At 36.1% G+C, this 12,273-nt stretch overlaps 1 protein-coding gene across 1 annotated transcript in view; it reads left to right on the forward strand.

The window, feature by feature from the left end:
* The window catches only part of MTPN (myotrophin), a 62,517-nt gene that overhangs the window by 31,887 nt on the left and 18,357 nt on the right, over positions 1 to 12,273 (forward strand). Inside the window, exons 2-3 of the mRNA XM_036863320.1 lie at positions 5,044 to 5,157; positions 6,009 to 6,092. Of these exons, the coding sequence (XP_036719215.1) occupies positions 5,044 to 5,157; positions 6,009 to 6,092 (198 nt within the window). The remainder of the gene's footprint in view (positions 1 to 5,043; positions 5,158 to 6,008; positions 6,093 to 12,273) is intronic.

The following is a 12,273-nucleotide window of genomic DNA, read 5'->3' on the forward strand; positions in this document are numbered from 1 at the left end:
GAGAAATGAACTAGATAGAGAACTATCTTCCTTCCCTATTTCACCACCACTACTGAAGTTACCACCTATCCAGACTGCTGGAAAGCTGGTGAAATTGTCATTCAAACCCCTACATCCGTAAACATACCACTGATCTCAAGTAACTGCTGCTGTTACTGGATAACTAATGCATTATCAGTATTTGCTTTGAAATAGAAGATGACTTACTTCCAAGTCTGTTGCTTGAGCAATTTCACCATTTGTTCAGTCTGAAAGCTTCTATTATGTAAAATTTAGTATGTGTCAAAAAGTATACTAGGCACTGGAGCTGCAAAAGTAAATAATAGTGACATGATACCTGACCTGTGTTCATAGAGGATACAGACAGAGGCAGATTAAGTAGAATGTGACAGGGAAATACAAGGTGCTTTGGGTACCCCTGTGAAGGTAGTATGACTCAAAGTTGCAGTAGTTAAAAGATGACTTTCCCGAAGAAGTTTGATTATAGCTTGATTCTAAAGAATTAGTAGGAATTAACTGAACAAAGGACAGTGGGGAGGAATGCTTGTGAGAATTGAAGCTGGAAAGGTAATCACTGGACATAGATCACTCCAAGTCTTGTAAACTGTGTTTAGTTGTTTAGACCTATTCTCTAGGAGCAATGGGTGGTCATCAGGGTACTTTAAAAGGGAAATAATGTGACCACATTGTGTGTTTAGCAAGATTCCTGTAGCCGCAGAGTAAAGGATGGAGTAGGCATAATGGGGCTGGAAGTTGGGGGTGCCGAGTAAGAGGTTTTTTTCAGCGATCCAGACAATTGTTTTGATCTCTGAAGCCCACCCAGCTAGTAGGAGTCATATCGATCTGCTCTTATCCCACTTTAAAACTTCTTGTTCCATGTAGTTTGTTGAGTTACAGAGGTCAGGAGCTTTTCATTCAGCACTAACAATGAAGGAACCTGACCTCAAATAGCTTTTGCTCTTTAAGTCTCCCATGAAGGGACTGTTAGTCATTCCTACCCCTATTCTTCTTCAAATATTGATTTGTTAGCATCTCATTTTACAAGAATTAGAGCCACAGAGACTTGATTTAGGAAAATCTATGTTACTGAGGTGTAATTGAAATGCAGGAAACTGCAGATACTTAAAGAGTGCAATTTGATAAGTTTTGACACGTATACAATCATGAAACCATCACCACAGTCAAGATAATGACTGGTAGATTTCATTACCCTCAAGTGCCCCTTCGTAGTCCCTCCCTTCTGTTACCCCCAAATAAGCAACCACTAATCTGCTGTCTATCAGTATATATGTTTGCATATTTTATAATTTTATGTCAATACCATGCTTTCTTGATTACTGCAGTTTTTAATAATTCTTGAAATCAGGTAGTGTTAGCCCTCCAAATTGTTCTTTCTTTTCAAAGTTGTTTTGGTTGTTATAGATTGTTTGTATTTCCATATGAATTTAGGGTCAGTTTGTCAATTTCTTTTTAAAAAGCCTGCTAAGGTTTTAACTGGTATTGCATTGAATCTATACATCAATCTGTGGAAAATTGACATCTTTACAGTATTGAGTCTCCCAACCCGTGAACATGCTGTGTATCTCTCCATTTATTTATTTAGATCCTCTAATTTCTCTCAACAGCGTTTGGTAGTTTTCAGTATATAGATATTGTACATTTTTTGTTAGACTTATTATTTCATAAATTTGTATGCTATTGTAAATAATATTGGTTTTAGTTTTGATTTGTAATTATTAATTGCTAGTGCTATATAAAAATGCAGTTGATTTGGTATATTGATCTCTTGTCCTTCAGCATTGCTAAAATTACTTATTAGTTCTAGTAGCTTTTTCGTAGATTCCATTGGACTTTCTACATAGACAGTCACACCATCTGCAAATAAAGACAATTATACTGCTTCCTTTTCAAAAGAGATGGGGTTTGTTTGTTTGTTCCCTAGTTGCACTGGTTAGAACTTCCAGTACAGTGTGGAATAGAAGGTAGAAACAGACATCTTGTCTCGTTCCTGATTTTAGGAGAAGAGCATTCAATCTGTCACAAATTAAGTATGATGTTAATTGTACCTTTTTTGTAGAAGCCCCTTATTAGGCCAGGGAAATGTCCTTCTTTTCCTAGTTTACTGAGTTTTTATCAGTAAAGGATGTTGGATTTTGTCAGATACTTTTTGAGATGATTATATGATTTTTCTTTGTTTAGATGTTAAAATAATGAATTATGTTGACTGACTTTTTCAAATATTCTACCAACCTTGTATTCCTGGGGTAAACACTACTTGGTCATGGTCTGTTATACTTTTTATATATTGTTGGATTCAGTTTGCTCAAATTTTGTTTAGAATTGGTGTTCGTGAGGGACATTAATTAGCCTGTGGTGTTCTTTTCTTGTAAGTCTTTGTCTCGTTTTAGAATCAGAGTAATGGTCACCCCATAGAATGAGTTTGGGTGCTTTCTGTTTTCTGGAAGAGTATGTAGAATTGGTATTACTCTTTTTTTCGTAAATGTTTGGTAAAAACTTACCAGTGTAGCCATCTGGGGCATGGGAGTTTCCTTGTGGGAAGATAGTCTGTTAAGTCTGATATTAGCACTTTCTGTCTCCATTTTTTTTCTGATCTTTCTGGCTAGAGATTTATCAGTTGTATTGATCTCAGAGAATCAGCTTTTGATTTCTATTATTTTTCTGTTTTCATTTCATTGATTTCTGCTTATTTTAAATTTAATTTTTTAATAGACTTTATTTTTTAGAGCATTTTTTAGGTTCACAGCAAAACTGAGCAAGGTACAGAGATTTCCATATGTCATTTCTCCCCCTAGTTTCTTAAGGTAGAAGTACAAAGATTGTTAATTTGAGACCTTTCTACTTTTCCAATACAGGCATTTAGTACTATAAATTTCTCAGTAAGTACTGCTTCTGCAAAGGCCTGCAGAAGAAAATCCTTTCTTTCCTGTCATTCACACAAAGCCTTTCCAGTATTATCATTTTTGTCTGCTAAAATAAGAATTGTAAGGCAGCGTCTGCAGGGATAAAGGAGAAAGTTTAAACTCACAACATTTCCTTTTCATATGCATTTTGCATGCTTGTACTAAGTAAGGAAGGAAGATATTGCATATTTTGACTCAGGAGAATATCTTTTTGACAAAGCTATCTTATTGAATACTTGCTGCAGTTATTTCTTTACTTTGTTTCACTGAAAAGACCTATCCAGTTAATCCTCTCCAGTTAATGTAACTAATGGAAAGGAAATAATAATGAAAGGAAAACTAGTTTTATCCAAATCATTTGAAGCAGTACCTCTTTGCCTCAAAGCCTCACATTTCTGCGGTTGTGAATAAAGACTAAGGTGGTACACCAAGTCTCCCTTACGTTTCAATTTGTTTCTGAATATAAAGTATATTATAATAAATCGTATCTTTGTATTTCAACCATTATGCAGAAAGCTGCGTTAACCTAATTTTGGATAATCTTTTAGAACCAGTATAAACCAACATTAGGAATCCACAGCAATAATACTTAACCTCTATTAAACATATTACCCTGTGAGGTACTGTGTTAGATACTTTACATGGATTATCTCATTTGATGATACACTAAAACCCAGTGAGGTTTATTTTTAGTCCCATTTTACAGATAAGAAAACAAAGATTTAGAAGGTAACTAGTCTAAGGTCCTACAACTGACTGGTAGAATTGGAGCTCTAACCCAGCCTTCGTTGATCTTAAGCATGTTATACACCTTCCTTCTATATTCATATACTTTATAAGAGGCCCTATTTTACTGTAAATATCACATGTTGACTTGAATAAACAACCCATTAGAAGTTACTGCTGTGAATTACTCAAGTACTCTTAACAGAAAAGGGTTGTTTTATCATTGAGTAATTCAAAAGAGGACAATTATTTTTGATGAAATTCTTGATCCTCCACAGAGACAATATATTTGAAATATACATCTGGCCTGGAACTCGGGAACACTCTGTGTAATTTCGTTTCCTGACTTAAAGCTCTGATGCCTCCACTGATTGTTGTGACAGGCAGGTGATCTCACCTCTTGGAATGCTCTTTTTTTAAGTACCAGCCTTTGAATAATAAGTAAGATGATATAGCTCACTCTGATACTTACTGAAGGATATAAAACCCTGGAGTTAAACATTTTCCTTAACGGAAAAAAAAAATACCTCTATATATTTAAAGATTTCAAATTGTTTGAATTTAATAACTTCATTGTTTGAAAAACTGATGCATTATCTTTGTAGTGACCCTTAACATTAAAAAGACTGAGTAATGGATTTCATTCACTATTTGAGTATATCTCATATGTACATAGATAACATAATAATAGCTAATCATATTTCTATTAATATTAGCTATAATATCTTAAGTGCTCTACATGGATCATCTAGTTTAACCCTCACCACAACTCCATTCGATGTAGGTATTGTTATCTCCATTATGTTTAGTCATGTGATTATTGATTAAAATCTGCCTCCCACACTGGATGGTAAGCTCCATGCCGTCAGCAGCCGTTTCTGATTTTGCTCACTATTGTCCCCTCTGTGCACAGAGCCGGCCATACAGTAGTGCTTCAATGCTGAATGAACGAAATGAATTCTTAATGCTAATACTCATTACCTTGTGATGATGATGTCTGCCTCCACCAAAGTAGTGATGCTTTCTCTGAAGTATTAAAATACATGTCATATGATCTGTGTAAAATCTAAGTATTTGAGCTCATCAGTCTTTGGTGGCCACATCTTGACATCGTGCTGATTGAACTCCTTAGAAATAGAGCACAATAATAGATTTCATTACATTTAGCATTTTTTTATTGTTTTCAGCTTGACTAATCATGATTTGAATTGCTGTCATGCTGTGTGCTATTTGTGCAGAATTTAAAGTTCTTGGTTACTTATTTCACTTTGCAAGAAATGTAATTCTTTCATGAAACCCTTGCAGCTTTAAGAAAGTAAAAATAGCAGTTGCCTCATTTCCCTTCTTCAGTCTACCATCCTTATGAATATTGTTTTCATTTGGCTTCTTTTATAAGGGAGAAGATGTCAACCGGACACTAGAAGGTGGAAGGAAGCCTCTTCATTATGCAGCAGATTGTGGGCAGCTTGAAATACTGGAATTTCTGCTGCTGAAAGGAGCAGATATTAATGTATGTAAAGAACATTGTCATTCTAGAAAAAATTCTTGTTGTATGCTTTTGGGTAATTGTTTTCTGTAGATTTGTAAAATAGTTACTGGTGGAAACCTCATATGAAGTAAGAATATAGTCTGAAATTATACCAAATTTCTGTAACTTAGAAATACATAGTTGTGATTTTTTTTTTTAATCAGAACAAATTGTTTTTTTTTTTAACTGATAAAACTGGGGGGTAGATGTTTCCTTTTCAAGTTCTAAAGCAATATGAGAGTTAGCACTATCTGTAGGTGGCAAATAGCTATCACCCAATGGAGCATAGGACTCTGCAGTCATATGAGAAATCTAAACTGGATTTTTGGACAAAAGTCAGACAGCAGTCATCTCTTGACTCTTGCCTTTTGTAGCTACTGCATTTCAGAGTTTTAGAAAAATGTTTAAGTAACCATGACAGCAAGTGAGATGAACTTTTCACATCTCAGGGAATACCATGTCACGTGGCCCAATTGTGGCAATCTTTTACCTCTTCATTGGCTATGTTCCACCCCTCTCGAGATTCCCTTCCTGCACCTCATTGGCACGTCTACAGTAATGCGGAGTTGAGGCTCAGAGAGGTTAAGTAATTAGTCATGCAGTAAGTGGCAGAGCCCAGATTTGAGATGGGGTCAAAGCCCTGCTCCATCTGTTTCACTAGGCTGACTCCCAGTGAGAAACTTCTTGTGGCCTCGGGCCTCTAGCAGCTCCTAAGAGGCTAAAAATGGGTAAACATTGATTTTGAAATATTTATGAGTATTCCCTAATTAGATCTAGAAAGAAGGAATAAATGAAAAATGGATGAGGTGATCTATCTCTCTATTATTTCATAGGCTCCAGATAAACATCATATTACACCTCTTCTGTCTGCCGTCTATGAAGGTCATGTTTCCTGTGTGAAATTGCTTCTGTCAAAGGTGAGGTCAATTGCTGATTTTTATTACTTTTTCCATTACTATGTAACTGTTTAAGCTAAGTATTTGGTTGTTAATTTACTTAAATTTTGTGTGGCATCAGGGACAGAAAAACTAGAGGTAATACCAAAATTGAGGTCTAGAGCAATGTTGCTCAAAACAGCTGGTCCACAAGCTGTTTGTTACCAGTTCATGGTGGGTAAAGAGGTTGGGCTAGAAAATAAGTCAACACAGTCTCCTTCATCAAGAATATCTTGCTATTTAAAAAAAGTTAGCCAATCTAGGCATTGTAGTTAATAATTAGTAATATAGAAAATGCTGTCCCATGCTAGTAACAGTTTGCAGACTGGTACCATATTCACATACCACGCTTTGAGTAACGCTGGTTTGAAATTTGTATAAACTTCATTTTCTGTAGTACGTACTGAGCAAGATTATTAGAGGCAGATTGCTGTAAGGGCTTTCCAAGTCATCTGGTTTCTTGATGTGATTGAGATCATGGTAAATTTGGAGTTTTCCAATGTTTTGCCTTTGCTATTACAAGCTCTTAGATGAAGTTCAACGTCCAGCCTCAGAAATTAACCAATCAGTTGCAGCCATTCTAGGTGTATGAGATGGGACCTGCAAATCTTGGAAGACAAGAAATCTTCATAAAATAAGGCACCAGTATCAATCCCAAGGTTATCATCTCATTGCCATACTCTGGAAAGTGCTGTTGGTAACATTTCATTTGGAATTTTAAAAATAAGCCCTGCTAAAAGAAGCAAGAAAGAATTAGAAATTAAATGAGTAAATGTATATGAAGCGTTTTGCCACAGTATCTGACACATAATAAGTACTCAATAAATAGTAGCTTTTATTACCTCTAAGACTAAAGAGGATTTTATGCTTCATAGATTCAACTTCAGTAAGATTTGGAGAACATTGAGAAAGAAAGTAGCACATTTGTCTCAACACTTTATTGACAACTTTTCAAAGATACTGTTTGAAAGCAGTTAATTCAGGTCCTCTAAAACGAGGGGTTTTACCCATACCTTCATGTTAAACACAACTACCGGATTCCTTTAAATGTGTGGTTGTGGTGGGTTTTGAAAGTTTGGGGAGGGGGAGGGGTTGGGAAGTTCTGGCATGTAGCAACAGGAGTTTTTCCATACTATACACCATACTGATATGAAAAGCCAAAATAAAGGGGGATATTATTCTTTGCCACTGTAATGGATCCAGAATCTGTGGTAAGGATGTACTCACAAAGATTTCCAGCCACTGTCTTTCTCCTTACTGTCTATTCCTCCCCAACACCCATGAAAAGATTAAAAAGTACCTTTGAAAACTACTGGATAATTTCATCCCTGGGGGAATATCTTTGCATACTATGTTAAAATCTGGTTGTCGCAGGCTACAGATATTAATTTACATTTCATGAAAAATTTTTATAATTTCAATATTTTATTGGTTAGGACTCTGTATTGCAAGTAACTAAACCCAGCTCAGACAGGCTTAAGCATTAAAGAGATCGTGTTGACTCACATAGGTCTACGGCCGAGGCACAGCTTGTCCATTGGCATAGGCCACGTGACCAGCATCTGATTTCTTTTTGTATATTTCTCAGCTGTCTTCCTCAGTGTTGACTTAATTCCCCTGGCCTCAATCTATCTGCTAAGTGTAGAGCAAAAGAAACAGTTAATACTGTATTACTGATATATTTGAAAGTTGCTAAGAGGGTAGATCTTTAAAGTTCTCATTGAAGGAAAAAAAATTTGAAACTATGTGAGGTGATATTAATTAAACTTATTGTGGTAATCATTTCACAGTATATAAACATACCAAATCATTATGTTGTATACCTTAAACTAATAGTATTATATGTCAGCTATATCTCAGTTACAAATTAATAAATTCATAAGTCAGAATAAAAACAAACAAGAAATGGATGGCTCCTTCCTTCCCCTTCTTTCTCCCTCTTTCCCTGACGTTTTCTATCTAGCCAAGGGTTTTCTTCTCTGAAAATAAAAACCTCCATGGGATCCTTTTTAGCTTAGGGCTCTGGTCATTTACTAAGTGAGATGCCCCTCAGCAAGCTCCTCCCTCCTAGCCAGATCTCAGACTATAGATCAGAACGGTATTTCTTTCTGATAAGCCTCTCTTTCCTCCTAGGACAAACAAAACAAGATGTAATTATTTTTATGATAGAGAGAGCCAGAACTATTGTTCCATATTTCTTACTCCCAAAACATGATGCTCTAGGTCACCGAGACCTTGTGGCTATAAGATTCCATTGTTAAAGAAAGGATCTTCTACATTAAATAAGTTCCTGAAAAGCTGGCTTGAGTTGAATGTACATTAGGCCCCTGATATGTTATCCCAGAAGGGTCTTTATAAATATGTGCTGTGTTGCTGAATTACTGCTTATAAGTTGAGTTTCCTGACTTTTAAGTAGTTTGTAAATTTTACTTGTGCCCATAATATTCTTTCATTTGTGTCTGATCCTTAATTTTTGTAGCTAAACAAGTGACATTCAGAGATGGCTATATTGATGGCAGATCATTTGTAACCATGTAGAGCTGTTATTTATTTTAGATGAAAGTTTTTTTTTAACCTTTTTGAAAGCAACGTAAAATTTAGTTCTTTTTTCAAAATTAATTCCTTCGATTTTATTTTTGCATAAGCTCCTTTAATGTGTACCCTGTAGTTCTGTTAACCAAATTTTTGAGGGGGGAAATTGTGCTCTTTAAAAAATCCTTAATTGCTAAAATAAGGCTATTCCAGTGCACTTTTTTAAAGTGCAGTCAATGTTTGTATTATGAAATCTGGTTTATTCTGTCTTTTATCAAAAGTAGAATCTTTATCAATTACTATTAATTCATTTTAAAAGTATGTAGTTTAGAAGTTTTCCAGATTCGTTGACATCTCTAATATACAACTGATCCGTGAACAACAAAGGTTTGTATTGAACCAGTCCACTTACACACAGATTTTATTCAGTAGTAAATGCTGCATATACTGCACGATGCATGGTTGGTTGAATCCACAAATGTGGAGGAACTGCAGATATGAAAGGCCGACTATAAGTTACAAGTGGATTTTCAACTGCACAGAGGGTCAGCGCCCTTAACCCGCCCCCACGCTGTTCAAGGGTCGACTGCATTATTCCACTGGTATATCATTAGCATAGGAAAAAAGCCAAAATAATAAATTTTAAAACTCAGTATGATCACAACTAATAGAAAACAAAAGAATGGTAGAATGTATAAAATCAAACTATGGTATATGCTGTATCACTTACTGGACTTTTTTTTTTAATTTTAATGCAATGGAAGATGAAGTTTATGACACAAGTAAAAATTTAAAACATTTAATTCTTTATTGTCCATATAGCAAAAGAGGAAAGTAACATCTGTGGGAAATCTAATATAATCTTTGTTTATATAATCTCCAAATACATAAGTATAATCATCTCCATTTAATGGATGAGGTGACCATCTGTCTTGAGGAGGTTAAATAACTACCTGAAGTCTAACAGAATATAATGAAATCAAGATTTGCTCCAAGTTATAAGACTCAAAAACCCATGTTCTTTCTACTACTTGAGAGTGGCTTTCAGACTTGTTGTCAGGGACAGCTATGAGAAATGATTATGTATATTTCTGCAGGTAAAAGATATTTGGCCTGATTTTTAATTGATACATTCGTGAATGAAAAAAAATGTAGCTAACAACACTTGTGGGACTTCCACTTGAAGATTGAGGTCTGAGCACATGCCATGGTATCCCCTTTTTGCCCTCTGATGACAGAAAAGATGTTTTTAAAATGAATGAATCAACATCTGTTTTAGACCATAAGACGGCAGAGTTCGTTAGACAAGAAATTATAATGAAGCCTTGAGAGACAGAAAGCAGGTGGGATGAAGTTGAAGAAGAAAACGTTCCCAAACACGAGCAAGAGAGGACTGTTGCGAAAGGTAGGAGTTGATCCAAGGCAGCTTGAAGCCCAGAAGTGGTCAGTAACCTTGAGCAACAGACGAGTGAAGAGTTGGATGTGCTTTCAGGAAGAAACAAATGAGACCCAGAGGTGCAGACTGAGATGCAAGAAGGAGGTAAGCAAGAAGTCAGTATGTGAATAAATCTAAACAAATAATTGAAATACAAAACAAACAACGTTTAAAATAAGCTAAAACAGGCTTCCCTGGTGGCGCAGTAGTTAAGAATCCACCTGCCAATGCAAGGGATACAGGTTCAAGCCCTGGTCCGGGAGGATCCCACATGCCGCAGAGCAACTAAGCCCGTGCGCCACAACTACTGAGCCTGCGCTCTAGAGCCCGCGAGCCACAACTACTGAAGCCCGCATGCCACAACTACTGAAGCCCATGCTCTGCAACAAGAGAAACCACCACAATGAGAAGCCCGCACACTGCAACAGAGTAGCACCCGCTCGCCGCAACTAGAGAAAAGCTCACGCGCAGCAATGAAGCCCCAATGCAGCCAATAAATAGATTAATTAATTAATTAAGCTAAAACTATAGAACTGTTAAATAATAACAAGAAGCAAGGGAAATGAACAAAGCTGCTGGTATTCTCACCAAATCCAGAGTACATGAGAAACATCAGTAAAACTGGTGAAAGGAAACTGATGAAGCAGGTAAAAAATGCAGGCTCGAGAAGCATCCTGGGGAATTGAGTGGTCCCAGGGAGTAAGAAGCCCAAGTGAGAGTATGAAACAGAAGAAGTGGCAGCTGCACAGCAGTCATTAAAAAGGCCAAGCCTAACAGACTTCAGCCTGATGTTATGAAAGCAAAAACAGTCAGACTGTGTAAGCACCTGTCATTTTGAATCGTAATTATCTCACAGTTGAATAAGGTTCCTCCTTCTTTGCCCTAAAAAAATCTTAACAGGAAATTTTTGGAATAAAAGAGATATTTAAAAGATATATAAAAATATTACTGAACTGATCTTCCTGATTAGAATCTCAAATGCCCGAATAATAGCAGTGTTGCATGAACACATTATTTAGAAGAGAGTTAATCTTGAAGTGGTACTCTTGAACTATAATATTACAGCCAATGGATGTTCATAAGTCCAAAATTCATTTATTTTTCACAGTTACATATAATTTGACATCATCTAGTTTCTGTGTAGTTAAAGAAACAATTCTCTAAGAGAATAGTTTACCTGTAGCATTAATACACTATCATGTTAGACATTTCCTTTAACAGTATAGTATATAGTATTTAATATATACTAAATTTCTATAATATTTATTAAAATTCTTTAAATCTATGTAATTCCTTTGATAATAAAGGCTTTTAAGAAGTCAAGTATCCTTATTTTCTAAGGAAAACTGTTTCTAAATAATCCGCTAAAGGATATTGTGGGGAAAGGGGAAATACTTAACATCTTTAAAAGATAATACAAGTTAACCTTTAAGTTTGCTATCATTTAGAATTTAGACAGGTAAGCTTTCAGTCATTTACTCTAGTGCATTGTATACTCTGTCCCTTATATACTATATATTGCTATTAAAAATGACCAGTCAGGGGCTTCCCTGGTGGCGCAGTGGTTGAGAGTCTGCCTGCCAATGCAGGGGACGCGGGTTCGGGCCCTGGTCTGGGAGGATCCCACGTGCCGCGGAGCAGCTGGGCCCATGAGCCGCAACTGCTGAGCCTGCGCGTCTGGAGCCTGTGCTCCGCAGCGGGAGAGGCCGCGATAGTGAGAGGCCCGCGCACCGCGATGAAGAGTGGCCCCCGCTCTCCGCAACTGGGGAAGGCCCTCGCACAGAAGCGGGGACCCAACACAGCCAAAAATAAATAAATAAATTAATTAATTAATTAATTAAAAAAAAAAATGACCAGTCAACCACCTATTAAAACAAGAATTCTTTTAAACAAATAAATAGAAAAATTACCCCAGCATGAGAATCACAAATCTCATGAACTGAAAATTTAATGAAAGTTTTTAAAACATTTTATAATTACTGTTTTATTCTTAGATTACAGAAACAAACTGACAATATACTTGTTATTATAAACCCATTTGTTATTATAAACCCATTTGTGGTTAGTGATATACTAAGCTATATCTGAGAGAGGAAAGTCCAAAAGAAACTTTGTTTTTTTGTTTTCCATCATTTCTCTGCTTCATACTGTGTCAAAGAATTTACCTCCTTAGGATATCTGCTGTAACCTTACGAC

Source organism: Balaenoptera musculus, chromosome 9 (genome assembly GCF_009873245.2).
Source record: "Balaenoptera musculus isolate JJ_BM4_2016_0621 chromosome 9, mBalMus1.pri.v3, whole genome shotgun sequence".
Classification (NCBI taxonomy): Eukaryota; Metazoa; Chordata; class Mammalia; order Artiodactyla; family Balaenopteridae; genus Balaenoptera; species Balaenoptera musculus.